The sequence below is a fragment of the Fonsecaea pedrosoi genome (genome assembly GCF_000835455.1).
Source record: "Fonsecaea pedrosoi CBS 271.37 unplaced genomic scaffold supercont1.4, whole genome shotgun sequence".
NCBI lineage: Eukaryota > Fungi > Ascomycota > Eurotiomycetes > Chaetothyriales > Herpotrichiellaceae > Fonsecaea > Fonsecaea pedrosoi.
The window spans coordinates 2,746,709-2,773,413 of NW_013550612.1; the positions used below are offsets into that span (position 1 = coordinate 2,746,709).

Below are 26,705 nucleotides of genomic sequence, written 5' to 3' on the forward strand. Positions count from 1 at the left end.
TGCGCAAGGATGGAGTCCGAAGTTTGCAGGATGCGCTGAAGGTTCTTTAGCCTTCCTAACAGAGCGTTAGCTTTGTGAGAAGAGGTTTCGTGCCCAGATGAGTAGCTCTCCATCCTGTGTGATAGATTGAGAGCGACGCACCGGATAGGACGGTGTTGCGAAGCGCTACAGAGATGAACTGAGGAAAAGATTTTCAATCGAGATCCAAATATATGGGTCGACAATATTGCGAACCGACAATTGGGCTTGATCATCGGGTGGTGATCAGCCGATCAGAAGATGGTATCGAGGCTATGACATCGTTGTTGCAAGACAGCTTGGGTGACGGGGAACAGTAGATAGAGTCCATTATGAGGATACCGCTGAGTGGGCGTGTGATAAAACGAGGAACCTGAAAAAACATGGTGTTGCAATCAAGGTGGAGAAAAGCTCTAACAAGGACAAAGATTGTTAAAGGCTTTAAGGTTCCTATAGGTAGTAGGCCTTAGACCTGGTCGCCCACTGCGAGGCTCCAGGTACAGAAACTTGACCTGTTAGACTGGGGCCTTTCTAGGCTGTGGAGGTGGAGCCCGAGGGCGACGGTGGGCTCTGGTTAAGCAGGTTAAGCAGGAATGGGTAATCCGCCACGGGCGTCGGGGCGGCGCAGCTGAGGTACCTGCTCCAAGCTGCCCCTAAGGCATGTGAGTTCCCTGAGTAGGTAGACTATTCGGTACCCGTATGGTTGAAGTACCTAGAATTCTGGTCTGTGTGTCAATGGGACATGTGCCTGTGCTCGTTTCGAACGGCAACTCCCCTGGCGGTAATTGTACTTGATTATTCGACCCATATTCATGAGTAGGAGGGATCATCCAGTGCCTCCAGCGGCTGTCAGTGCCAGTGCCAGTGACAGAGAAAAGCCGTTGTTCGGCGCCAACCAGACTTCTGGATTCACAGCAACTACCACAGGCGGGCCCCGCAGTGCGTCTCTAGGCCCTTTGGGTCTCTTGGTCTCTGTACCTTGCAGACTGCAGTGCTCCCAGCGAGGCCCAGTGAAGGCCGGCTAAGCTGATTTTGCTCCCACCGTCGCCCGCCCACTTCTCCAACTTCAATGCTGCCCAGCAACAACACAGACCTGACTTTGCACCAGCCTTAAAACTCTCCTTCTCCCCTCCTTCTTCAAGCCACCGAGCTGCAGGTTAGACGCTTCTTTCTCAGTCTTCTGTCTCCTGTCAGTGCGAGAAGGGGCTCCTCGCTCGGTGGTCTGGTGTCTCCGTTGTGCATTGGGTTCCTCGACTTCATCTTCGCCTTGATCATCACTGGCAGACAGACAGTCGACCACATAACCGCGAACCCACGGACGTTTGAGCAGTATGGTTGCTTAGAAGCGACCGGTATCAACCTGCCCAAGCCTCGATTGACACCCGCTGGTCAGGACTGCGTTCACCTCCACCGAGATTTCGACTTCGACGTCCTTGTACGACCCGACCCCCTCGGACGAGGTCCAAACGACCAGCGCCTTCTCTGACGGCGTCCACTGACGAGGCTTCTGGAAGGGTGGCTTGTCAATGGAAATATAAGAGGTAGCATTTGAGTCAAGGTCTCGTCATCCGACAAAATGATTGAGGCTTCATCACCATTGGCCGCCATGCAACCCCCGGCGTTTTTGGGGCACTGCGGTGGTGGTTACAGAGCGGATGCTCCTCCAGGCTTTGCGTCGTCGTTCGCGGCTGCCAAATCCTTTGCTACGAACAGCTTCAATTTCAGAGATCTATCGATGAAGAAGCCAAAGTCGGACTACTTCAGCCTCAAATCGGTCCGGGGTTCTTCGCCCACGGCCAGCCTTGCTGCCGACCTTTCACAAAACTTCCACATCGACCAGAGGTCTGTCCCCAGCCTGCAATGGAAGAATGCCGTTCACTTCAGTGCTAACAAGAAGTCAGTCCGCAAGTCCCAACTCCGCGGAGATCACTCTTTCCCAATAGCTTGTTCGCACAGGACGGCCAAAGTGAGTAATGAATGCTATTGGTGCACGAATCTCCCAATTGACGGTCCACGAAGGAAACCTGACAACGCCTCCTATACCATCTTCCTCTCCCGCACCCAATGACATAATGGACATGGACATGGACATCTCACCCCTCCCGCACAAGATGCCCTTTTGTACAGCGTCAATACAGCTTCAGTCACCAACGCCAGACCTGACCCCCTCGGATACTTCATTATTGTCGATCCCCTCGCCGCCTTGCGGTTCGCCCACCGAGCCATTTCAGATCAACCTCCCTCAAGATAGGCGGAAACAAGGGTTTTTGCGACCTACATTAACCAGAGCTAAGGGCTTCAGTACAGGCAACCTAGCCCAGAGGCCTACACCCGAAAGTCAGCTACCACCATTCAAATTCGGCAATGGCAACTACTCGAGCAAACCTGCAACGTCGTCCTCACTATCTCTGTCCGAGATATTTGCAGACTCGCCCGGCCAGGAGAAAGCGGCCTCACGATTAGGTGCTCCAGTATTCGCCCCTCCAAGGTCTCGTCCGAGTCTGACTAGTTCTGGTCATGCGTCTCGTAATGGATCTCCTGTCGGGACTCACACGAGAAAGACTTCCAACCCTCTGGTCAGACCTCGAAAGCAGTTCCGACGATCTCTGAGCATGTTTGAACACCCAGAAGACATAATGAAGCAAGAAAAAGAACGGCTCAGCCCTCCACCATTATTACCTTCGATCATGGACGTCGAAGCACCCCATGTTCCCCAACTACCCCACTTCGTCCCGGAAGATGAGACAGGTTGTCTGCCTAGGATATCAAAGGAGACTATGGTTTCAATCCTAGATGGACATTTCGATCATCTGTATGAAAAACGGGTGATCATCGACTGCCGGTTCGAGTACGAGTATGACGGTGGTCATATTGAAGGTGCTGTAAATTTCAACGACAAGGAAAAGCTGTCTGCTCAACTTTTCGACGTGGAGCCGACTCCGAGAGCTCTCCTTATCTTTCACTGTGAATATTCTGCTCATCGAGCCCCTCTTATGGCGAAATACATCCGCAACAAAGACCGGGCAGTTAATGCTGATCGCTACCCGGCGCTCACATACCCTGAAGCCTACATCTTAGATGGAGGCTATAGCACTTTTTTCAAGGACTATCGATCCCGATGCTATCCTCAAAACTATGTCGAGATGGACGCAAAAGAACATATCCTTGACTGTGAACGTGGTCTCGGAAAAGTGAAACAACGATCCAAACTCCTCCGAGCCCAGACGTTTGCCTTTGGCCAACATTCGCCCTCTCTCGACTCCAGTCCCACTGCCATGGGACGGAGGACCCTAGACTGCGACATGGACCTGGACATGACTTTACAGTACACCCCTGTTGCTGGACCAAGACCTGGGGTCGACGCCCTGCGCGCCCGCAACCATCGAATGCTGTCATATTAGCGGTATTCCCCCTCTTCAACCTCAATCGCGTTTTTAGCCTGGCGTTAGGAACGGTGTTACATCATCTTTCAGGGGTCATTTTGGGCGTCGGATGAGCTGAGCCTTGGATGCGACCTGCTCGCGGAGTTCACCTTTTGAGCTTTCAGCGAGTAATACCCCCGGAATTCGTACCTGTTCTTTGTTTGTCCTTCACTCTGCTATACCGGCGAGTAGGCAGAGCTTGGCTGACCGGGTCCTGGTTGGAGGAACTTTGCACATGACATTTTTCTTTACCGTTTTAAGACGATCTTCAGCGTTGGAGCTTGGAGACAACGATACCACTACCAGAGCGAATTGGTCCAGATGGTGGACCACCTTTTCCTTTTTCAACTTTTTCCAACACGCCTTTGTGTGTACTTGTCAAGTCGCAGATATGGGACTGTCCTCAGGCAGAATCACCCTTGCGACCCTAAAATGGAACAAAATCCAAACCGATTCAAACCTTGGACTTCTTCACAATTGTTGATCTCTCGCTTCAGCAAACTCTCGCTCTTCTCAAATCAGCTGTCAGGCCATATATTTCTTGATTGCTGTGCTGTTTTTCCGACCTGGCATATCTGTGTGGTGTATCTTGGATCCCCTTTTCAAGTGTTCGAATACTTGGGCAGGCTATCTGTGACTGTTCACAGGCGTTTGGCTGGTTGGTTGTAGCATCGAACAGAATAAACGGCCGGCAGCCAGTTATCGCTTCGAAACATCACATCTGCTGTTGCAGCCTAACCCGGCAGAGGCTGAGTTGTGTGCGCATTATGTTTCACACAAGCAACTCGGTTCGCTACGAGCATCAGCATTAGCAAGCCTATTGGATAGATCAGAGCAGGGAAGCACTCCCTGTGGCACGGATAGATAGCTTACAAGAAATGAGGCCAACATGAACACAAGGCTGTTTACTGGGTTGACACGCTTCTTTTTCTGCATTTCCACCTACGCAGAAGGCCATTCATTCCTTGTCTTGATCTCTGTGTCTGTAACTACCGTGATATCACTGCCATTGTCGAACATCCACATCTCAAGCCCTCACAGTCTACTAAGTAGTACATTGCTCTTTTCTCGTTTCTAGTGCCACAGGCTCAAATTCACATACATACTCGTACACGTTGACGACTACTAGTCTAAAGTGAAATCCGTTTCCGTATTGGAGCGCACCTCCTGCCTTGCCTCTTGCTGACATTCCTTTCTCCTTCCTATTTCATTCTTCCTTTTCGTTCTTCTCCTTCAGTCCGGTTGGCTTCCCCTCCGTGATTCTCAGATCCGTCTTTGGTGGTGCGACCGACGGAAGAAATCACTCGCAGATCTCTTTGACCCCCCATCTTTCTGTTTTCCCGCGTGGTTTATTCCCGTTTCCCCTGGCTTTTTGGTGCATTGTATTTCGCTGGCCTTGTTCTTAACCTCTTGCCCTCCTGCCCGATTCCTTTCCTTTCCTTTTTTTTCCCCTTTTCCTAGATTGTCGTTCTACATTCTTACTCCTCTTCCTCGTCTGCTTCATGTGTCGAACCAGCATCTGAAGTCGGTGCAGTCGACGTCGTTGAAGTTGAGGGCATCATTGACATCCTCCCCTCGAGGACTGCGCCTTCCTAAAACACATCCACGGTCTTGCACAGCTGCGCGAATCCATCCGTCATGATCAAGTCACAGAAATAAGATCTCAGCGCTGTCGCTTGCGTCGGCTCGGGTAGCCTGGACCAGGTCTCGAGGCGTGACTGGGCGGAGGAAAGGTCGAATGCCGGATCTGCGGAGAGACACTCCTGTGCGAGACCGAGGAGGGCGACGTCGGCCGGAGCAGGTGCTGAAGACCGTGGGATTTGCGAATGCAGAAATATTTGTGGTTCCTGGTGGGACGAGAATGATTTGGGTTGAGCGAGGGAGATGTTGTGGCCCTGAAAGGCTGGCGATGCTGGAGTCGCAGCGTCAATGATGATCTGGTCTGCTGGCGTACATGGTGTAAGCGCCGCATTGTAGACGTCTCGGTCTCTGTCCTCGACAGGTTCTACCGAAACACCCGAAAGTGCTTGAGAGCGAGTCAGACGCCGGTTGACCGTACCGCCGAGGCATGGACTGCCCTGAGCCGGGGCCTGGTCTGCCTCGTGCTCTGTTTCGTCAATTTCCATGCTTCCAGTCTGGTTCAACCCAGTCGAGTTATTTGCCGTACGTGGAATGCTTCGGGGCTTAATGATGATCGTACTGTTCGGCTGCATGCTGCATTCTGGTTGTTGATGTAATTCATCAACAGTCGGCACCCCCTTGTCTTCTTGGGCTTTCTTTGTGGTGGTTGTAGTCCTCTTATGTGTTGCGGCGGATCGGGGCTTTTTTGTAGCTGGAGTTTTTGCGGTCTTGTTCGTTGCGCCTCGCTTTCCCCGACCCTCTGTGGATGCGATGGTGGTAAGTTCTGAGTCGACTCCCACATCCGTGCCGGCCTTGTCATTTCTCCCCTTTCTACTTACAGGATTGCCGTCTTCGCCTCCTTGCATTGAAGTCTGGTTGTTGACTTCAGAAGTCACTGGCCTCGATGCTAAGTGCCCACCGCGGAGTCCTAGGCCTGTGGCCCCCCTGGAGGTTTGAAGCCTAGAGCTATCATGAAACGCTCTTGTTGATCGTCGGCCATGTGATTCGCCAGCGCCTTCGGGCTCTGTTCGGCTGTGCATACCGTGGGTCCTGACCTGCTGTTTCTCAGCAACAAGAGTGGTGGCCGTGCTGAGTGAAACATTTGAATTGGCATATGTAGGCCCAAGGGCGGGCGGTGGCAGTGTACTCGAAGAATACTGTGCTGACTGTGGTGGCGCCAAAAACATCTGTGGAGGAGGGGGAGGCATTGCAGACTGCACTCCCGGGCCTGGCTGCGACAGCGAGAGAGCAATCATGTCATCGTGTGCAGTGTGTTTCTTCTTGCCGGGCAGTGACGATTCGTTCTGAGAAGCAGAGTCGCCGGGTGCTGGTGGATTCGGCGCAGCCGACCTCGTCGCTTCTGCCCTTGTCGCTGCTCGTGACTTGAGAGTTGGAAAGGTGGCGGGATCAAGTATAGGCACATTCGCCCACGAAAGTATTCTCATCGCTTTGCAGTAGTCTTCCTCCTTGGAGAAGCGAATTTGAAATCGTCGGATCTGAAGTGTGGTGAGCAATGAAGGCTTGGATATGGGTCTTAGTCACCTGTCCACAAGGCAAAGGGTATTTAATCGCAATGATAGACACTTGGAATAAGATGGTGACGAGAGGGACAGTGTCAGTTGCATCATTTGGGATCTGCTTTATAGCACGATGTGCCTCGACCGACAAAGCATGGAGGTCGAGCTCTTCCTGTAAGCTGATGAGCCCTGTACGCAGTGAGAACAGAGAGGTTCTGAAGCGGTTATCTCTACCATGACTTCGGGATCATGCAAGACTTTGAACGTTTGTCTCTCCTCAACTCGACCATCCTCCAGTTGAACTGGACCGGTCTCAAAGATTGCAAAGAGAGTATCTTTGCTATGGAGATGGATCCAGGGGATGGGAAGGATGCTTTCATTCGGCATAGTAGCATAGGAGAATTTCTCCAGAGGGAGACACAAAGGAAATGATTGCGAGATGTTTGCAGTTGTTTGCGAAGGCATCGTGACGTGACTGCACAGAGCTACAATAGGACATTACCATGAAGATATGGAAGAAATGGTGGCATAGAATGCCGGAGCAGTGTGTCATTGGAGTTGAATATTAGCAAGGACCGAGTGTGAATGAAGCGACGACGAGGGATGGAACCGCTTTTCTGGGTCTTTGGGCGAGGCGGCGGCCAGTCGGAAATGCTGATCCGCGCGGCTGGAGCCGAAAAGTGAAGGGTCGCTTCAAAAGGGCAAAATGCGCAAAATGCGCAAAGGGCATCGCGTCGATCCCTTGCGACACTTATCACAACCTCTTCGTCTCTCGTTTCCACGATCGTTGTTCTTTTTCATCGGACGCTGTCTGCAGCGCCATGACCCCGTGCTCTCCAGCACACATCAGCCGGTGACCTTCTGAACCGAGTCTCCTCGAGCTGCGCAATAGCCAACATGGCAGATCCTCCGCGGAAGATGATTGAGGATGAGGACGAATTCCTCCGCGATGTGGCCGAATTCCACGAGAAGAGAGGGTGAGTCGGTATTTGATGCGAGTATAAATAGACCCTATTGCTGATAGTGCACGCGCTGCGGCGACAGTACACCCTTCGACCGTGAGGGCAAGGTTAGCGGCCGGCCGATCTCTCTGTTCAAGCTGTACAAACTGGTCATGGACAGAGGGGGCTATGACGCTTTGTCTGCTGAGCGAATGCAGTGGCGAACGCTCGTCAAGGAGTTTGGCTTTGGCAAGACCCATGAGGCAGTCATGACATTTCAACTCAAAACGGTATATTACAAGAATCTTGCGTGAGTGACACCAAATAAGACTGCACTTTCACGTCTTCATTCTTCTCTGACATGAGTTTTTCTTTCAAAAGCGCCTACGAAATCGCTACATATTGGGGGGAGGAGCCGCCACCACGAGAAATCCTGGAAGATATCAGTGCAAAAGGAGGCGATCTGCGAACACGAACCCTTGCAAACTACCCTGTGCCCAACTCTCGCGCTGCGATCGAGCCTGTTATGGCGGACAGTGGAGGACCGGATGTAGACTCTGGCGAAGATGAGAACCAGGTCACGCCCAAGCGTGAGAAGACTGAACCAGAAGAGCAAGGAAGCGCAAGCAGATATCCCACCCGTATGTTCTGACACCTACCCTGACACGATTCTGGCTTCGTTAACATGATTCTCGCAGGTCAATTGAGACAAGACCCTAAACGCACTCAGCTTTTCCAGCCAGAGATAGCACCTCCACGCAGTCGCACTCTCCGCGCAACAGACTCTCCCTCTGCTCCACCGCCCTCCTTACAACAACCTTACACCAATACCTCAAATGATCCGCGCAACTCGAGCTTTGACTGGTTTGACAAATACGAGCCACGACAGCCTGTTGCGCTGACCCTTCGACAAGTCCACACTCCGGGGAATGATCCATTATACTATGCTCGCAAGGCGCATGCCAAAGCCGTCAACGCGCCACGAGTTCACCCCGAGCCACAGCAATTCCTGAAATCATTCATCCCAGCAGGTTTGAATGGCCCAAACATATACCTGAGGTGTCTCCATGGTTTGGAGTCAGGTCTCCGAGAAGAGCAGGACTTTGCCTTACACCACCTGGTCAAAGTGTCATTTGAGCGGGGTGACAAGTACAAATTCGAGGGATTTCCTCATCTTGCTGAGGCTCTACTGGAAAAGGCGCTGGAGATCACACAACTGATTTGTGGCGTCAAATGGGGAATAACTTACGAGGAAGATGATGAGGGTCAACCGCTCAATACGTTGAATGCGGCCTTCGGGACATCAAACTTGCTCGAACGCATACAAGCTGTCCACCCCAAGGTCGTGGACAAAGATTTGGAGTCTGCCGAATTCTGCGAGAGATTGGACAAGTTAAAGGAGGCTGTACTCGTCCTTCGCAACATGGTGATCCTCGAAGAGAACGCTGTGTTCATCTCCAAGTTTCCTTTGTTCAGGGACTTCCTCACCATTGCCCTTTCACTCCCCAACCAACCTCGGATCATCGAGTACAAACAGTCGGTTCTCGAAGTTGCAGAGCAAGTGACCAGGTACTGGGAAATGAAACCCCAAGATCCGCTTTATATGTCACTCCTTCCATACCTCGAGTCCGATGACCGGAGTATGATCATCTCCGCCTTGCGATCAATCAACAGAATCGGCCTCGAATTGGCCGATGCGCATCGCCTCACTGACGTGCCTCTATCGACGGTCGCACGGTTATTTTCATTCACCCTGCTTGACGACAATGAGCTGCTGGAGAATACGCTCGATTTTCTCTACGAATATACGGCTATTCCAGAGAATAATACAGAAGTCCTCTCGAACGCTTTCCATCTTCTACCAAACGTCATTGCTCGCCTTACGAGTCTTTTGCTCTACCAGTCCATCATACACGAAGAGAGCGTCGTGGCGAAACCAACCCCAAAGGCCGCGTCAGTTCCCGCGTCGATTCCCATCATTCCTCCTGAAGTGCACGCACATCTTCTGCAATTTGTCGAGCCTGAACGCTCATCAAGGTGGCTCCGGTGTTGCTTCGAGGAGTCTCCAACCGATGACATTACGCAAATCGCAATCTGGCAAGCATACCAGGCAAAATTCGCACAGAACAATCCTGTACCTGCGGCTGACTTCATCAAGAATGTGTCCAACACATTCGTCTCAGCACAGGCGCAAGTGATTAATGGTCCAACGCCCAGATTCATCATCAAGGGGATCAAGCCACGGAGGATTCTCGTCGATCTTCAAGGTCGACCACTGTTCAAATGTCTTTGGGATATGTCTCGTCCTGAGATGCAGGATCCAAGCGGCCGGGTCCATCCCCGAAACATATGTCCTGTCTGGCATACAAGACGCGAAACTCTATGGAACCATGTTCTGACGGACCATTTGAGAATTGAAAAACTTCCTGATGGACGTTTCAAGGCGATTGACGGTGAATGGGTCTGCCGTTGGGTACATTGTGGGCGCCAATCTGCAATAACCAAGAGCAACCAGCTTGGCCCTCATCTCCGTGTGCATCTCCCCTCAGCGGCTAGCGAGCAATCTAACATCATTCACGCGTTGGCGCAAGACGTAAAAGACTCGGACCCCGTCCAGATGAAGCACGAATGGCACTACACGGCAATGGATCAGACCTTCCATCCTTGCGGCATACCCTGGATGAGTGTCATGGTTCTGCGGAATTTGGCGCGATATGCAAACAAGCATGGCCAGCCTTTTGAGAAGGACGGGGTTCAGCTTAACGAGAGGCTGTTTGGAGCTCATAAGTATGGACTCTTTCATGTGTTGAGCGTCAGTCGGACATTGCGGGATTATGTCAGTGACCTTCTGAGGATGATTGACGAGGGTCAGAAAAATGAGAAGAGAGGCCTGAAGAGGGAACACGATGATGAAAGTGAAAGTGAAGACTAGATGTGACGAAGATGGTGCCGATCTTTCTAAGCATGATTCGACTTGGGAGGAATATGGCAGACACATGTTACACATGTTCATGGCGAAGGCTGGTACAGGGAGGTCATGTTATATCTCATCGTGGATTTGCTCCTGTTATGACTGTTTGTTTGGCGCGAGCTGGAAGGTATGAAGAGTCACACGGACAAAAGGGTCTTCGGTCGGCGCTCGGATGGCTGGATGCCCTTGAGGCTGGCAAAGCTGGCTATGCAAATGTAGGGGGAACTTTTCCTTTTCACACCGAGGGCTTTTTTTCGCTGCTCGGCCGGGATGATAGCAGCCATCTTCGAAGCCCGAGCCAGGGTCCCGGCAAAGCCAGGAAGGTATCAGGCGCATTAGTCGACTTGCGGAAGCATGGCCTGACTTGACGTTACAAGCAAGGGGTGGACTCGAGATGAGGCACGCAAGGGATACAAGAAAAGGAAAAACAAGACAAAAACAAATCGGTCATTCCATCCAGACAGAGCTGGACAAGACGAGATCAGATTGTGGTGCAGGAATCAAAGAGTTTTGCCCTTGCAGTACCTCGACTTTCTTTCCATTTCCATTTCCAAAAAAATGCCAGTAGACTGCTTGACTGGCCTGGCCAACCGACTCTTTTTTAGTCCTGAAAACGACGATAAGACCGAAAATGGAGCATCCATCTCCTCATTCTCCTTACCATTCTGTGCTGTGTTCTAGAGTTCATATTTGTTTTCCCGCCCAAAAGACAGAAACTGGGGCATGGTCGGTACCAATGGTCGTTTTCTTTTCTTTCGTGGTGTGGAGATAGAGATAAGCGGTGTATAAGTCTGCATTTCGAGGGATGGGCCAAGGCTGAGATGCCCCTGAAACCGTGATGTGATGGCTCCAGAATAAGGATGAGTGCGGTAGTTCAGAGTGTGCGTATTCCAAAAGTGCATCTGGTGGACGATCAATCCGTGTGGCTTTCCAGTACCTTTGGGTGCGTCCCACAAAGTCAACGGGATATGAATAGAAGCTGCACAGACGGACAAGAGTTAGTCACTGGTTTCCCGTCAATGACACAAAAAGAAATGAAGGCGTTTACCGTTCGTCACCTGCCGGGCAGATGAATGTTTTTCAAGAGGACATCTTTTTGTCGGTGGAGCCAGAATTGTGTGGGTTCTTGTCCCCGTTGTGAGAAGCCCCTGACGCTGTTCTAGCCTGGTCGCCGCTGGCGGTTCCTTTCTTCCCGTCACCACCAGCATCGCTGCCCGCAGCACGTCCGCCATCTTTGTCTACACGGGTCCGAGGGCTGACTGAACGGATTTCATTGGGAGCTGGTCTGCGTCTCTCGCCACTCCAGATGTTCTCGTCAAACACCGGAGGTTGACCACGGCTTGCCGTCAGCTCCCGCTGACTCCTCGCCTGTGCGTTGGGGGTGAATCGCCTGGCCTGCTTGGCCTCTTCCTCGGCGGTCTTGAATATTCGTTTGTGTTGGAGACTGCCGCGATCCAGTTCTCTCTGCTGAAAGAGAATCCTCATCCGCTGCCGCCCGGCTTCCTGTTCCTTGTGGTGCTCCATGTCGTTTTTGGGAAAAACCGAGATGAACGGGATTTGAGTAGAGATCGGTAGGCTCTGAAAGTTTTCTGGTCGGCTGAACTTGAGTGTAGAGGCAAGTACTATCCCTGGAGCAGGATGTCCCAAGAGACAGCGCAAGGAGGTCTCTGTCGGCCTTGACAGGTCAAAGAAAGACGAGTTGTTTGTTCCATAAGGAGAGTTGTAACAGCCTGAAAGGACGATGAATATGAAGCAAGCGTAGATTATGTGAGGGTGTGTCACCTGGCGATTCTCAACTCATCGCTGTCTAAACAAGGTCAGAAACCAATTTGCGGTATAAGCAAACCGAGAGAACGAAGTGTGAGTCTTGTCTGCATTGGACCGGTTTGTAAGCGGCACCTCTGTCGTTCTTGTGTTTCGAATCTTGCTGTGAAACTGTTCTGTTTAATATGATGTATAGAGGCACATTTCTGCGTAGTGTTCTGCATTGCCTCCTGTGGGTTTGTAGCGCCATTTCATTGTAGTCAATGTCAACCCTTTCTCACCCTCATGTGGGAAATGAGGCTGAAGAGCAAGAGCATGTTTGTTTGTGTCTTGTGCACTTTCGCCGTGGCCATTATGCCCATGGTGGAGATCTCCTCAGTGAGGATATATAGGGTCATCTCTCGCTTAGAGTGAAGTCTGGTAGAAATCAAAGGCCATCAAACGTGTTGTGGCTCTTTAGAGAAGAGACGTGTGAAGCTCCGTGGCTGCTTTTAAGCCCCTGATTTTGTTGTGACGAAATTATTTTGTCTGACCGACGACATTTTCATTCTCTCGCCCACAACTGCTGCGCAGCATCCAACATCCACTCACCTCTCCTTGTTGCACCAAATTCAACGCCACCGACTCCTCCCTCCCCATGTATATCAGGGTTGTGACGTCCCGCGATCCTCCACGGACATCCACTGGCTTACTTCGAGTGAGCTCTCACGGTTCTAAATTCAAGGGCCACAGTCTTCGATCGCCCTAATGCCATCTAGTAACAATATTCCACATGTCAAAGAGTTGTGACCATGCCAGACGCGTCCTTCTCACTGCAATTTCGTCCCACTGAGTCCTGGAGAGAGCAGTAGTCATGCGAAGGGCGGATGCCGAAGACAGCAAGGCAATTCCCCCAAGATGGCTGACAGAGCTTATGTTTATAGAAACCACATCTACTTCAAAGTTGCGCTCGACTAAACAGCGATGTCGTTGCTTCATACCTCCAGAAGCTTTGATAGTTATCCCTATTGACAGTGAAATTGCCCAGCTAAAGAATCCGCCAACCGAGTCGTCTTCCGGTTCCGCGCAACAACGGGGACGATTGCTTACAATGTGCAGACGACGAAAGAGGTATAAGATGTCGCGATTATATTCTGCATCGAGTCAAGGAAACGTCATGACATAGTGTTTCCTTGTGAGGGCGAGCGAAAGCATCCGTCAAGGTCGGTGAAGCGTCGACAGGGCCAAACGACAGAGCGCCAGGTCTATCCCCAAACAGTCTCCTGCCTCTTGCTCCATTCATCAGTGGGCTGTCTTGCCGATATCTGCAATGATGTTTTTCGCCTCTCCGTTCAGTGTCTTGGACAGCTGCTCTTTGAGCAATTCAATTTGGCGAGGATCGCGTCCGTCCACCAACCCGCAGTCCACCTCTTCCACAGCCCCGTTGCCTTGATTGAAGATCCAACCAGTGATTGGAATTGAAGGCTTGATCAAGGGGTGACTTCTCAAAAATTGGACATCTTCTACTACACTTCGTTCCAACACTTGTCTTTCCGTCTCCCCCTCTTTCCACGAAAATGCATAGTAGGTCAAAGCCTCAGCCCATTGTTTTGATCCCTCGAGGAACGGCCCGTCTTTCATGGTTGGGTCGTTATTTATTATCATGGACCGGATAAAGTCATCGGAACACCACAAAGCACCGCAATCTGGGTCGATATGAGCGAACCATGATCTAGACTGTACCAATGGGCACACATACCTGTGTGATGGATAACTTTCAACTCTTTGATATCACTCAGCACTTCGATACTGGCGATTGTGCGAAGAACATCCATGGTTGCGGTTCTTCCACCTCCATTCCGAATCACAAAGGCCTCGTTTTCGCCCATGCGGAAAAACTGATCGGGACTGCTACGGGCATCGCAACAAGTGATGATGCCAACGCGAGATTTGGCCCCTACGATCATGTTCGGCTTCGAGAAGACATTTTCCATATAGTCTTCATTTGCGGCTTTGAAGTCGTATGGCCTGAAAGCCTGAAATTCTGGGTGACCGAGTCCTTTCGCCATGTCGCCTGCGCTTCGGGAAGTCTTTCTCGCAACAGTTCCAGAACCCGATTCAAGTGGTGATGAGGGAAGTCACAGCAAGCTTCCTATATACCTTCGACTTTCGTTATGCGTATACAAATGAAGGTATTGCTTGGGATATGCGCGGCGTTCGCGGTAGCCGTTTCTGCACTTCGGAGTTGCGAGAAACCCCGTTTGCGGTCTTGAAGAGCCCCGACTTTATTCAGCGACGAACCTTCAAAGCCTTGATCCACCCAACCTCCCGCCAGTACTCTTCGTTATCAGTCGGCGAATGCCAGGGCTACAGGGTCTTAATTAGCGTTCAATGAAGATCGTCAGAATTCGACACATCGGAAGGACTTTGTCAGATCTTGTATTTCGCCGTGGGTGTGACGAGATGAACTGCGGCCGATAGTATGGACTTCTGCCGGTATGCTCCTCGGGCTTCCAGCATGGCCGGTCTTTTTCAGGAACCCTCAAAATGCGATTGCGATACCCGAATGTTGGATGGGCTCAAGAATGCAGGACATTTTCCTTCAAGAAAACCTGATTGTGATCGCTACTAGTTCGCGAGAAGAAACCCCTGAAATGGCTACTCCCTAAGGGACTATCAGATTATCGAGGAGATCTGGTTGATCTAAGTCCAAGCTATCACAGATGCTGACATTGTCTTAAAACCAGTTCTTGTTCCCGTGGTGCGACATGAAAGCACCCCCATCACCATTCTCAACACTCTTCGAATCCACGACCTTGAGCACCTGCTCAACTGACTCAAGTGGAGTCATGGGGCCAGGAAAGTTTGGCGCTGCCTTCAGAAACTTCTGAACGAGCCCTTCCACACCAGGTGCTTGACAGAAGTCAGTAAAAGCCACCGAAAAAAGCTGGGAGAACAACTCACCCTTGGCTGCCGCCGTGTCCACCACCCCGGGGGAGATGGAGACGAACAAGATCCCATCTTCCTTGTATCGAGCACTGTACTTGGCAACAGCAATGTTGACTGCCGCTTTGCTCATACTGTAGGGAGCTGATTCCCAGACCCCAAGCTCATTGACAAAGTCCAGGTCGGCCATGCCCGTGGTCAATGTTACTACTTTCTTGACACGGCCCTTTTTGATGAGGGGAAGGAAGGCATTGATTGTGTAGATGACTCCGACGACATTGGTTTCGAAGGCCGTCTTTATGTCCTCGTCTAATGGCGCCGGGTCATTCTCAAACTCGTCAAGAAATTTGCCGGTGGTAAGATGGGACACATATGCCGCATTGTTGATCAGGTAGTCGAGGGAACCGCCGGTCAGGGTCTTGACAACATCCCGAGCAGCATTCAGCGATTGACGGTCGGTTATATCAGCCTGGAGAATTGTGACGTTCTTCAAGCCATCTTGTTGGACCTTTTTGTCTGTCGCCACCTTGTCTCGGACGAGACCAACCACAATATTGTCTGGATTCTGGGAGAGATATTGGATGAAGCCATACTGGTGCCTTGTCAGCATGTCGAGAGTTGATGTTGCAGCTCAAGGCCTTCCTTACTCCAATTCCGCGACTAGCTCCAGTCACAACGTACGACGGCATTTTGCTGAATGGCGAGATTGCGCTTACCTGGGGATATGGATTATTGCTGGAACAAAAAGTGCTTTCAGCGACATATGTACATTTTGGTCCTCGACAAATCCAACAACCAACGCAATGAATTTGTCAGCGGAGCAACGAGGTCTTGGTTATAGGTATGCTTATGGAGATTTTTAGGTGGTATCGGATGTTTTATTTGGACCACCGTATGACCTTGCCTGGGAAAAGGAACATGTGGGAGGAACATATGGAATGATTGAGAACCATGTTGAGCGACTTGCTAACGAATCCGGGTTTAGGGTTATGGTCAAAAGAACGGACAATCGCGACATGGATGGGGCCCATCGGCTTTTCAAATGCCGTTTACGGTTTCTGGCGTTACCGACACGACGGAAGCACTTGTCTTGATGCACGTCACGCTCCCTCATGCAGTATTAAGTGCCGATCCTCTGAGTGAGAAGATAGCGTCTTTGGAAAAAGAATTATGGAGAGGTTTGAAATCAATATTTCATGATTAACCGTTGCGGGCGTACTGCGAAGTTGTTCACCTCATCATCCAGTATAGGTGCAACGGCAGCTCCGAAGCAGGATGCCTTGTTATGTGGTCACCGGTGCAGATCGTGGCATAGGGGTATGTATTGATGTCAAAAATTCAATTCAATTCATTAACTGACAGCCGATTAGTACGAGTTTGTGCGTAAACTCTCAGAGGACCCGGCCAATGTCATTGTCTCTTTGGTGCTTGCGAAGGAAGCGACAGAAGCGAGACTTACGGAGCATAATATCAAAAACGTCCATGTCATCGAAGCCGACGTTACTGATCGGAGCGCTCTCCTAGTGTGTGGATTTCGCCTTGTGCGCGAAGGAAGGCACCACAGGACTAATGACAGCCAGAAAGCAGCCGAAGAAACTGAAAAGATCACCAGCGGAAAAGGCGTGGACGTTTTCATAAACAACGCTGGTTTGGTAGCAAAGCCCACGGCCTTTCGAACTCTGGAAGACTAGTATGCTTGGTCCCTCTGGTGATGGGTGAATTGTGAACTTACATGTTAACCACAGCTATGACATGGTCGACGTGTTTGACAAGGACTTGTACGAATGCTTCAGCATCAACGCGGTTGGGACAATCAACGCAACTGCGGCATTCATTCCCCTGATACGAAAAGGGACTGTCAAGAAGGTGATTGCACTGACAAGCGGCATGGGCGATGTCGACTTCACCAACGAACTCGACATGGACATGGCTGTGCCTTACTCAATAAGTAAAGCTGCCATGAACATGGTGATGGCCAAGTTCAGCGCCTCGTACAAGAACGAAGGCATTCTGTTCATGGCGGTGAGTCCCGGTGCTGTTGACTCGGAAGACGACGGTCGCGGATCCAACGCACCAGTCCAGGACATCGAGGGGGACTTGTCACAAAGTCTTTACCCCGTGCGGCCGTGGCATAAACTTGGTTTGTTCTCTCTGCACCCGATTCTGTCGTATTTCCAGAAGCTGATTGCGGAGTTACAGCGAGCGTTCCAGAGCTGCAGAAGCGCATGGAGCAGGGCTTGAAGTTTAACAGGTACGAGCCGTCTTATACGAAGCCGTTGAATACGCAAGAATCTGTGGATTTCCTCCTGAAGGTTTTGAGTGAGAAGAGCATTGAGAATGGAGACGCCGGAGCATGTCTTTCACATCTGGGCACGAGGAGATGGCTTTAGGAGCTTCTGAGAACACGTTGGAATGCCTGTACGGGGGATGGTGGCTTGATCCCTCTATAGACCTGGCAATGCTACTAAGCCCGCCTGCTAACACAGCCGAGTAGCAGTGCAAGTGTCTCTGTGCTCATGTCTTCTCAAATTGGATCAAATAAGTCCACTTCACGCTAACCAGAATAACAGCCTGCTCTCTTTCTCTTCTGTATATTACCGATGTGGTGCGTAGTGTCTCCAGGTTGCGACAGGCTAGCGTATTACATCCTTGTATAGAGTGTGGTGGAGTGTGGGTGGAAAGGTGTTGATGACGATCCACAGACGGCAAAACTCACACCGACCGGATGATCGCCAGACAAGTCATTGTGACCTGTATAGTCAGTGCAGTCAGTGTTATCAGTATCTCAGTGATGATGGCTTTGGATGATAAATTGCATGATTACTCACTCACTCACTCACTGACTCCCTCACAAAAAACCCCATCGACGGCGTTCACCAAAGCCGTGGCCAAGTGTCGCCCCAAAAACCGACGCTATTGCCGGATTCGCGGTTCCAGCCCGCTCGGCGGCCCTTCGCAGAGGGAACTTCGTATCCTGTGCGTGCAGGCCGGTGTCTTGGGAGGGGCTGGAAAGCTATGCGTCGCATGATGGTCATGGATAAAAGTGATATGTTTTCGGAGGTTCTCTGCGCCACTTTTGCGAGTCACCAGGTGCGACTTTTGTTTTGAAAGGAAGGGATAAACATTTTCGTGCTACAGCCATGGGAAGCGATGGGTCGTACGCCAGGGATGCGTCCCGCCCGGACTTTGAGACCGAGGTCGTCGTCGTGGGCACGGGGCCGTCTGGAGGGTCTATCGCCTCGTTTCTGGGATCTCATGGTGAGGACTATGTCTTTGAAGAAGAAGTCTTGCGAAGCGAAAAAAACAACAAAAAAAAAAAACGAAATGGCCGGGAACTGGCTGACATTGGTTAGGAATCAAGGGAATCATTGTTGGCGCGACGTCTACAACGGCAGAGACGCCGCGGGCCCATTTGACAAACATGGCAGCGATGGGTACGGTCATCTTCTCCTGGAAAGATACAATTATCCAACTCCTGAGGGGCTAATGTGATGCTGGAAAACTAGAATGTCTCCGCGACGTTGGTGTTGAGGACGAATGCCGCAAGCTGGCCAGCCCCAAAGACAGCCTGATGCACACGAGATTCGGGTACAGCATGGCCGGCGAGGAGTACGCGCGACTTTACTCGTGGGGAAACGGTCCTCTGATCGAAGGCAAATACAAGGACGCCAGTCCCTGCGACCCGATCGACCTCCCCCAGACGCACCTGGAGCCGATCCTCATCCGCAAGGCGACGACCAGCGGCTTCATCTGCCGCTTCAACACGGAATTTGTCAGTTTCGAGGACCACCGTGCGCGAGGGTACGTCGACGTGCTGGTCAAGGACCTCGTCTTCAACACCCTCCACACCATCCGGTGCAAGTACCTGTTCGGGGCCGACGGCGCGCGCAGCAAGATCATCGCACAGCTGGGCCTGCCGCTGAAGCAGAAGCCCGGGGGCGGCCTGGCGTGGAACGTGCTCGTGAAGGCCGACCTGAGCAAGCACATCCAGAACCGCAAGGGGAATCTGCACTGGTGCTACCAGCACGACCTGGAGCACCCGGACTTTGCCTGGATCGGGTTCCCGCGCATGGTCAAGCCGTGGCACGAATGGGTCTTCATCATGTTCCCCGTCCAGGGGTACCAGCCCAACCCGCCGCCCACGCACGACCAGTGGATGAAGCGCATCAGGCAGATGATTGGCGACGACGCGGTCGACGTCGAGATCCTCAACGTCTCCAAGTGGATGATCAACGACATCGTCGCCGAGAAGTATTCGAGCGGCAACGTCTTTTGTCTCGGCGACGCCGTCCATCGCCATCCACCCTCAAATGGTCTGGGGAGCAACACCTGTATCCAGGACGCGTATAATCTGGCGTGGAAGATTGCATACGTTCTAAAAGGTGGGGTTTTTCGCGTTCCCGAATCTCAGAACAGCGTGACTGACTTGTGCCCAAAAAGGTCTCGCTGGGCCCGAGTTGCTCGAATCGTATGACAAGGAACGACAACCTGTCGGCGAAGCCATTGTTGACCGGTATGGTCCTGACCCTCCGATCCCCATTTCCTTTTTTTCCTGGGGCATCAACCGTTCTGACGTGATGCGTGATGTAGAGCATTCCAAGGCTACCTCGACCACCTCCCTCTGTGGAAAGCGGCGGGAATCCTGGCCCCCGACGCAGCGACTCGCGTCGCCGAATTCGGGAAACTCGTCGACGCGACGCCCGAAGGCCGAGAGCGGCGCAAAGCGTTCTTCAAGGCAGTCCAGGGGACCCGGTTCGAGTATCAGGGGTTGGGCATCGAGATGAACCAGCGCTATCAGTCATCGGCCGTCTACCAAATCGACCAAGGCCCGATGCCCTCGTTCGAAGGCGACCCCGTGCTCGACCACACAAAGTCGACGTACCCGGGCTCACGTCTGCCGCACGTCTGGCTCAACAAGCCCATCCCCGAAACACCGATCCCGCTGCTCGACCTGGTCGGCCACGGACGGTTCACCCTCCTCACAGGCATCGGCGGGGACGCGTGGAAGACGGCCGCAGCCGATGCGGCCACGGTGCTGGGAATTCCCCTGGTCGCGTATTCGATCGGCTGGAGGCAGGACTACGAGGACATGTACCTCGACTGGGAGCGGGTCAGGGAGGTCGACGAGGACGGCTGCATCCTCGTCAGACCGGACCGGTTTATCGCGTGGCGGAGTTTCGGGCCCGTGGAGAAGCCGGCGGACGTGTTGATACATGTTCTCAAAACGATTTTGTCGCGGGATAAGGGCCGGTGAGGTGAGTGGGAATGTGAATGTGAATGGGATGGTGAAATAGATCCAGACACACAGAGACACACAGACACAGAGGGGGGGCCAGGGAAGGAGAGGAGAGAGAGAGGAGAGCGTATGTTAAGAAGCGACTATCAAAAAATCTATTCGTCTTTTTATGCAAATGTGCAAAGTATCTAGCCATGTCTCTCTATCTCTCTATGTCTCCCATCTCCTCTAGATCTCGACTCTTCCACTCCTGTAATGTAACCAGCCCCATACCCTGCCATTCTGTTGGCTGGATCTACTTTGCAAACGCATCCGTCGGCGCATCGTGCTTGACCGTCTCCCACACCCTCTCGACCCTCTCCACCACACTCTCGGTCAATTTCCCCCTCCGCAACCCCTGCAGCGTCGGCTCGATCTGCTCAAACTTGCTCGCGCCGATGACGACGCCGTCGCCGCACTTTGCGTCCAGCGCACTGTGGTAGGCGACCCAGCGGTACGCGAGCTCGGCGCGCGAACACCCCTGCTCGCGTGCGATGTCCTCCCACTCCCCCAAAGCCTGCAGGTACGACTCCTTCAGGTACATCTGGTCGTACATGCCGTTCATGAAGTTGGTGTTGTACCGGCCCGCCCCGTCCACGATCTGCTGCTTCGTCTTGGTCAGCAGGCCCCCCGCCACGGGGGAGTAGGCGTAGAAGGCGATGCCCAGGTCGCGCAGCGTCGGGAACAAAGACGTTTCAAGCTTGCGCGCCACGGCCGCGTAGTTGCCCTGGAATACGCTGGGGAGGATGTATCCCTGGGCTTTGCAGTGGTTGTGGATCCAGAGCACGTCGGCGGCGGGGTAGTTGGATAGGCCGAACCGTTTGAACAGGCCGAGTTGGTGCGCTTCGTGGACGCCCGCGAGGGTTGATTCCAGCGGGACCGTCACGTCGGGGCAGTGGAGGTAGAAGACGTCGACCTAGTAATGGGTTTTGGGTGAGTTAGCCTTTGGAGGTTGCACCCAAGATCTCTCTCTCTCTCTCTCTCTCTCTCTCTCTCTCTCTCTCTCTCTCTCTCTCTCTCTCGCGTATCATGGAAAGCGCACGACTTACCACGCATCCAATCTTCTTCAAACTCTCCTTCGCCCCGGCGACGATTCCCTCCTTCGTCGCCAACCCGGGACTCCACCCCATCAACCACTTTGTGTCGATGGAAAACCTCTCGCCCGCTTTCGTTTCGCCCAGCCGTCGCTCGCTCTCCCCGTACAGCTGCGCCGAGTCGAGCCGCGTGATCCCGTACTGGGCGATCAAGTCATACGTGGCTTTGAGGCCCTCGTCGCTGACGAACGGGTCCGCGTTGCCGATGAACCCGGCCCCGAAGATGATCTGGGGGCATTCTTCCGAAGGCATTTCCGTTGGTCAGTTTGAAGTTGGTCTTGTAATGGATGGTCTGAGGTTGGTGGTGCTACTAGAGATCAGAGAAGACTGTGGTTTAGTAGCGCGAGCAAGCCCTGAAGAAAGAGAGGGTTCTGCTTGGATCTTGAATGTATGGAATATGCAAAAGTACTTTCCCTCTGATATTGCTATGTCATGAGCCAAAAGGACCCATTGTCGGACAAAAGGTGGGTGTATTTGAAATCAAACGACAAAAAGATCCATGTGGAAGAAACCAGCTCAGTCACGTTGGACAGGATGGGATGGGACTCCAGCTGCTAGCCATATCGGATACTATTACGAGACGTGTAATTCGCATTTTTTTCCCCTCGAGTTTGGTCGGAAGTCGCAATCAACAGTCGATGTGGTGGTGGAATTTGTTCTTCTCATAAATCACGGTCTTTGCCAACGCCGAAACCCGCGGCATTGACCATGGCAGATCGAGAGGGGCTAGGGTATCGGTATGATTAGACGCGATTTGTTGAATGACGCGTGATGATTCGTTATTGGACGCGGCGTATTTTCGTTTGCCTGGTTTGAGTATCTCTGTCGGGTTGAGATGTCGTTGGTGGTTGATGTATTTGCGTATAGTGTTTTGCTGACCTCCGATGTTTGTAGATTACAAAAGGTTCGTGAAGAGGTAGGATTTGCTGGGTGACTGGACTTGACAGGAGTACAACGCACTCACTCAATCAAAGAAGAAACTACGAAGCAATGTCGCCCATCACACCATACAAGATCAACATCCCCGACGAAAAGATCCAGCGCCTCAAACAACAACTCGCCCTCGCCGACTTCCCGGACGAGCTGCCCGACGTCGAGCCCTGGAGCAGAGGCACACCCCTGGCCGACCTGAAGCGCCTCGCCGCGTACTGGCAGGACGGCTTCGACTGGCGGAAACAAGAGGCAAAGCTGAACGAGTTGCCTCAGTTCATGACCCAGATCGACGTCGACGGGTTCGGCACCTACGACATCCACTTCGTCCACCAACAGAGTCCCGTCAAGAATGCCATCCCTCTGCTTTTCTGCCACGGGTGGCCAGGGAGTTTTGCAGAAGTCACAAAGATCCTCCCCCTGCTGATCAACGGGGGAGATGATGCGCCGTCGTTCCACGTCGTCGTCCCCAGTATGGTCGACTATGGGTTTTCTTCTGCGGCGAAAAAGGTTGGCCATTTTGCCCATGGGATCATGCATGATATACAATGGATGGGACAATTTGTGTGCTCACACTATGAACTGCGACTCTAGGCAAACTTCCAATTCGAGCAGCATGCCGAGGTGGCCCATAAACTCATGTTGAAGCTGGGATACAAGGAATACGGTAAGCCCATACCAAAAATTCGTGCTGAGAACACCGTCATTGACTCTCCTCTCCAAAGTGTCGCAAGGAGGAGATCTGGGCTACTTTGTCACTCGCTTCCTGGCCATGCTGTACCCAGAGTCATGCAAGGCGCAGCACGTCAACATGTGCCACCCGCCCGAGATCACGGCCACCTCCCACCCGGCACTCTGGGCCCAGTTCCAGGCGACTCCTCTGACCGAGTACGAAAAGGCCGGGCTCGCCCGCTCCCGCTGGTTCCGCGAGGAAGGCTTCGGCTACAATCTCCTGCACAGCACCAAGCCCCAGACGGCGGGCTACGCCATCACGGCGAGCCCCGTGTCTCTCCTGGCGTGGATCTACGAGAAGCTCCACGACTGGACCGACGGGTACGCCTGGACCGACGACGAGGCCCTCACCTGGATCAGCATCTACTACTTCTCGACCGCGGGTCCCGCGGCCTCGCAGCGCATCTACTACGAAAAGACGCACCGGACGCCCAAGGCAGGGTTTCCCTCGAAAGAAGCCGTCGTCGAGGTCCAGCGCTACATCGACGTGCCTCTGGGCTACTCCCGCTTCCCCAAGGAGATCATCCTGCTCCCGAAGGTCTGGGTCAAGGCCATGGGACCGGTGGTGTTTTTGGAGGAGCACGAAACCGGTGGACACTTTGCCGCGTGGGAGTTGCCAGAGGTGTTGGTCGGGGATTTGCGCACCATGTTTGGCAAGTCGAGTGCCGCGTATGGGGTGGTGCCGGGGAAGTCGGGCTTTGACGTGTAGAGTAGAGTAGAGTAGACGGCTGTGGTATCTCATCGTCTGTGAAGGGAGTTACAAGTATGGAATAGGATCTGGGTTTCCTCTCTATGAATTTCCCTTTTTCCCTTTTTCGACCATGACGACGGGACACTTGCTAACAACCCCCTCCCTCAGTCAAGGTAGATTATCCTGGTCAAAGGACCTCATTCCATCCTTCTCCGAGTTCCTGCCAAAAGCCCTCTCTCTGTACCTCGTACTCACTCGGGCTGATAATCCGGCTTCTGTCTCCACCATCCGGGAATGCGCTCCCAATCCTCGACCGTGCCTAGAAAAAATCCCGTCAAGTCAACAAACAGTTAGAGAACCTCATAGCCGACCGAGAATCTAAACCAAAACCCGGTAGAAAAGAGCCGGGAGGGGGGATTTGTCACAAACTCACGCTCTTTGATGTACATGTCCTCGGTCGCCGCGCGGTACGCGTCGTAGTACTTCTTGGGCATCTGCACGTTGACGAACCACTCCCTGTCGCAGGCCCACTCCTCGACGATCCGTATCGTCCCGTGGTGGCGCGGGTCCCAGTACGTGTCGACGAAGAGACACTCGGGCTCGGCGGTGACGGCCTCGAACGTCGTGCGCAGGTGTCGGAGGAACTCGTCGGCGTCGGCGTCGGCGACGTGGAACGTCACGTGGAACATGAGCCGCGGTTTTCGCGAGGCCTGGGCAGCGGTAGGCATGTTTACTGTTTTTTTTTTTTCTCGACGGGGAGGATAAGAAGAAGGTTCCAACAGAAATTCTGGTGAAAAGAGTTTCTCAATCACAGCATGGAGATAAACATGGTGCACCGTCACGACTGGTATACCGAAGAGGTAAACCTTTTACTCTAGATGGAATTCAAAGATATACTCATTGGCTCATTTACCTAGCTCTCTTCTTGTACCGTTACAGCCAGTCAAAGGTGCTTGGACAATTCATGTGCGGCGTTGTACAATGCCGTCCTCCTCTCCAGGCTTTGGATAGCTGCGTTGGGGAAACTTGAAATTACCTATTGACCGGGTGAGGAGACGACACCCATCATATGCCCGTCAGCTCGAGACGCAAAAGATCCTTCTCCACGATCTCGTCTTTCCTCGACTTCATCTCCTCCACATCCCAGTTAGCCCATGCTAGCCGACCTCTCAGAAACTCGGCCTCGGGACTCGCGAGCCAGACTGCAAAATGGGCGGGCAGATTGACTGTTGTTTTTTGAGTGCTAAGTTAGCGGGTGTCCCTCGAATGGAAGCACTGATGGAAAGATCCCCTACCCGAATCCACAGAAAAAGCGGTATTGCCTATCTTCGCCGACATGGCCGTGGCTACCAGGCCTGGGTGCATGTTGACGATCCGCACGGTGGGGAGCTCCTCCTGGATAATGTCCATGGCCTTTGTAATGGCGATCTTGGACGCCGAGTAGCCGCTGTGTCCTGTGCAATAGCCCCGTCTCACGCCGTAATGCGCCAAGACGCTCGAGATGTTGATCAAGACAGCGTCGGGTTTGCAGTGCCGCAGGAACTCGAGCGCGACGAGAAAGCTACCCTTGACGTTGATGTCGAAGCACTTGAACCACTCGTCAATGTCGATGTCGAGGAGTGGCTTGTTGAGATTCTGATACCCGGCATTGTTGACCAGGACGTCGATCTTCCCCGCCACAGCTTCGACAGTGTTGAAGGCTTCGCGGACCGCCGGTGTCTTGGTGATGTCGAGCACCAGAGGGTGGATCCTCGACTTGCCCTGGTCCTCAAGCTCGGCTTTGAGTTTGAGGAGGCCCGTCTGATTGAGATCGATCAGGACCAAGTCTTTTGTACCCGCTTGGACGAATGCTCGACACATGGCGGATCCGATTCCACCGGCCGCGCCGGTCACGACCACGACCTTACCAGTGGTTGAAAGCTCTGGCCGCAACGGCGATATGGCTGGGTAAGGGGCATGATGGAACTGAGCAGTGAATTCTGCCAGGACAGGCTGATCTGCCGACATCAGGGCAAGATGTAGGGGCTCACCTTGCTCTAGACGAGGGTGATATTGCCCAATTGTGGTTCGACTCAAGAGAGGATGGCAACATGGTGAATCCCGCTCCTCTCAAGTCCTTAGAATATATCTCATCGGGTAGACGGAGGTTCTCGAGCGAAGACCTTTGAGGATTTGTCATGATTGTCATTCCAGAGCCACGGGCTCCTGTTGTGCCGGCTGCGCCGTAATGCGGGGGAAGCTGCATTTTGAACAGGATTGCAACTCCCGTCTCAATGTCACAGGGACTTCTGGACGCCGGCGTGGCCGAGTCCCGAGAGCAGACAGCGCGATGAACAGTGTATCTATCAGAAGGAAACTTGGTCCTCAGCAACACTACCACATACCTTGGTCAGAATGTGACAACCACTGAATTCCGTCGCTCTGAGATGTCCCTTCCTGTAGCGGGTATTCACTAGAAGACCCCACTCAGCGAGTCGAGGCCATAGGTTGGAGATAGAGAATACGCCTGGCAACGTCGATAGAAAGCTGTGATCAATTCAGGGACGAGAGTGGTGACAAGTTGTCGCTACGAGTACTTGCAGTCTCAAGCACAGTTGAAGATACCTACTGAGCAGTTACAATCGGCCAGGGGTAGACGCGCTAGTGCATCTAAATACAAACTAGTCCCCCTTGGTCCACTCTACTTGACGCTTAAGACCATCCGGGGCGGAGCCCGGAAAGCTTGGCACTGGGGGAGGCACCCGTACGTGTCCCTCCGCCAAGACGACTTCGTGTGTCTTATCCGCTGCTCTGCAGGGATGAAAC

General features: G+C 52.7%; 12 protein-coding genes across 12 annotated transcripts; 5 read left to right on the forward strand and 7 right to left on the reverse strand.

The window, feature by feature from the left end:
• Positions 1-1,594: 1,594 nt before the first annotated feature.
• Positions 1,595-3,419, forward strand: Z517_06790 (uncharacterized protein; the record flags this gene model as incomplete). The annotated part of the gene is made up of 3 exons (XM_013428529.1): positions 1,595-1,860; positions 1,920-1,984; positions 2,038-3,419. 3 exons carry the CDS (start codon positions 1,595-1,597, stop codon positions 3,417-3,419), a joined length of 1,713 nt encoding a protein of 570 aa, XP_013283983.1.
• Positions 3,420-5,032: 1,613 nt separating this feature from the next.
• Positions 5,033-7,042, reverse strand: Z517_06791 (uncharacterized protein; the record flags this gene model as incomplete). Its single annotated transcript, XM_013428530.1, has 3 exons — positions 5,033-6,556; positions 6,603-6,749; positions 6,812-7,042. The coding sequence occupies 3 exons, from the start codon at positions 7,040-7,042 to the stop codon at positions 5,033-5,035; spliced, it is 1,902 nt and encodes a 633-aa protein (XP_013283984.1).
• Positions 7,043-7,474: 432 nt separating this feature from the next.
• Positions 7,475-10,450, forward strand: Z517_06792 (uncharacterized protein; the record flags this gene model as incomplete). Its single annotated transcript, XM_013428531.1, has 4 exons — positions 7,475-7,554; positions 7,622-7,828; positions 7,900-8,159; positions 8,217-10,450. The coding sequence occupies 4 exons, from the start codon at positions 7,475-7,477 to the stop codon at positions 10,448-10,450; spliced, it is 2,781 nt and encodes a 926-aa protein (XP_013283985.1).
• Positions 10,451-11,569: 1,119 nt separating this feature from the next.
• Z517_06793 (uncharacterized protein) lies at positions 11,570-12,013 on the reverse strand (the record flags this gene model as incomplete). The annotated part of the gene is made up of 1 exon (XM_013428532.1): positions 11,570-12,013. One exon carries the CDS (start codon positions 12,011-12,013, stop codon positions 11,570-11,572), a length of 444 nt encoding a protein of 147 aa, XP_013283986.1.
• Positions 12,014-13,534: 1,521 nt separating this feature from the next.
• Positions 13,535-14,301, reverse strand: Z517_06794 (uncharacterized protein; the record flags this gene model as incomplete). Its single annotated transcript, XM_013428533.1, has 2 exons — positions 13,535-13,938; positions 13,992-14,301. The coding sequence occupies 2 exons, from the start codon at positions 14,299-14,301 to the stop codon at positions 13,535-13,537; spliced, it is 714 nt and encodes a 237-aa protein (XP_013283987.1).
• A 668-nt stretch (positions 14,302-14,969) lies between these two features.
• Positions 14,970-15,867, reverse strand: Z517_06795 (uncharacterized protein; the record flags this gene model as incomplete). Its single annotated transcript, XM_013428534.1, has 3 exons — positions 14,970-15,145; positions 15,197-15,770; positions 15,826-15,867. The coding sequence occupies 3 exons, from the start codon at positions 15,865-15,867 to the stop codon at positions 14,970-14,972; spliced, it is 792 nt and encodes a 263-aa protein (XP_013283988.1).
• A 586-nt stretch (positions 15,868-16,453) lies between these two features.
• Z517_06796 (uncharacterized protein) lies at positions 16,454-17,568 on the forward strand (the record flags this gene model as incomplete). Its single annotated transcript, XM_013428535.1, has 5 exons — positions 16,454-16,495; positions 16,549-16,701; positions 16,759-16,868; positions 16,924-17,318; positions 17,378-17,568. 5 exons carry the CDS (start codon positions 16,454-16,456, stop codon positions 17,566-17,568), a joined length of 891 nt encoding a protein of 296 aa, XP_013283989.1.
• Positions 17,569-18,318: 750 nt separating this feature from the next.
• On the forward strand, positions 18,319-20,432 carry Z517_06797 (uncharacterized protein; the record flags this gene model as incomplete). The annotated part of the gene is made up of 5 exons (XM_013428536.1): positions 18,319-18,436; positions 18,532-18,612; positions 18,685-19,560; positions 19,619-19,691; positions 19,769-20,432. 5 exons carry the CDS (start codon positions 18,319-18,321, stop codon positions 20,430-20,432), a joined length of 1,812 nt encoding a protein of 603 aa, XP_013283990.1.
• Positions 20,433-20,709: 277 nt separating this feature from the next.
• On the reverse strand, positions 20,710-21,799 carry Z517_06798 (uncharacterized protein; the record flags this gene model as incomplete). The annotated part of the gene is made up of 2 exons (XM_013428537.1): positions 20,710-21,369; positions 21,503-21,799. 2 exons carry the CDS (start codon positions 21,797-21,799, stop codon positions 20,710-20,712), a joined length of 957 nt encoding a protein of 318 aa, XP_013283991.1.
• A 738-nt stretch (positions 21,800-22,537) lies between these two features.
• On the forward strand, positions 22,538-23,918 carry Z517_06799 (uncharacterized protein; the record flags this gene model as incomplete). The annotated part of the gene is made up of 3 exons (XM_013428538.1): positions 22,538-22,987; positions 23,072-23,144; positions 23,203-23,918. The coding sequence occupies 3 exons, from the start codon at positions 22,538-22,540 to the stop codon at positions 23,916-23,918; spliced, it is 1,239 nt and encodes a 412-aa protein (XP_013283992.1).
• Positions 23,919-24,250: 332 nt separating this feature from the next.
• On the reverse strand, positions 24,251-24,628 carry Z517_06800 (uncharacterized protein; the record flags this gene model as incomplete). Its single annotated transcript, XM_013428539.1, has 1 exon — positions 24,251-24,628. One exon carries the CDS (start codon positions 24,626-24,628, stop codon positions 24,251-24,253), a length of 378 nt encoding a protein of 125 aa, XP_013283993.1.
• A 337-nt stretch (positions 24,629-24,965) lies between these two features.
• Z517_06801 (uncharacterized protein) lies at positions 24,966-25,907 on the reverse strand (the record flags this gene model as incomplete). The annotated part of the gene is made up of 2 exons (XM_013428540.1): positions 24,966-25,126; positions 25,196-25,907. The coding sequence occupies 2 exons, from the start codon at positions 25,905-25,907 to the stop codon at positions 24,966-24,968; spliced, it is 873 nt and encodes a 290-aa protein (XP_013283994.1).
• Positions 25,908-26,705: the final 798 nt, after the last annotated feature.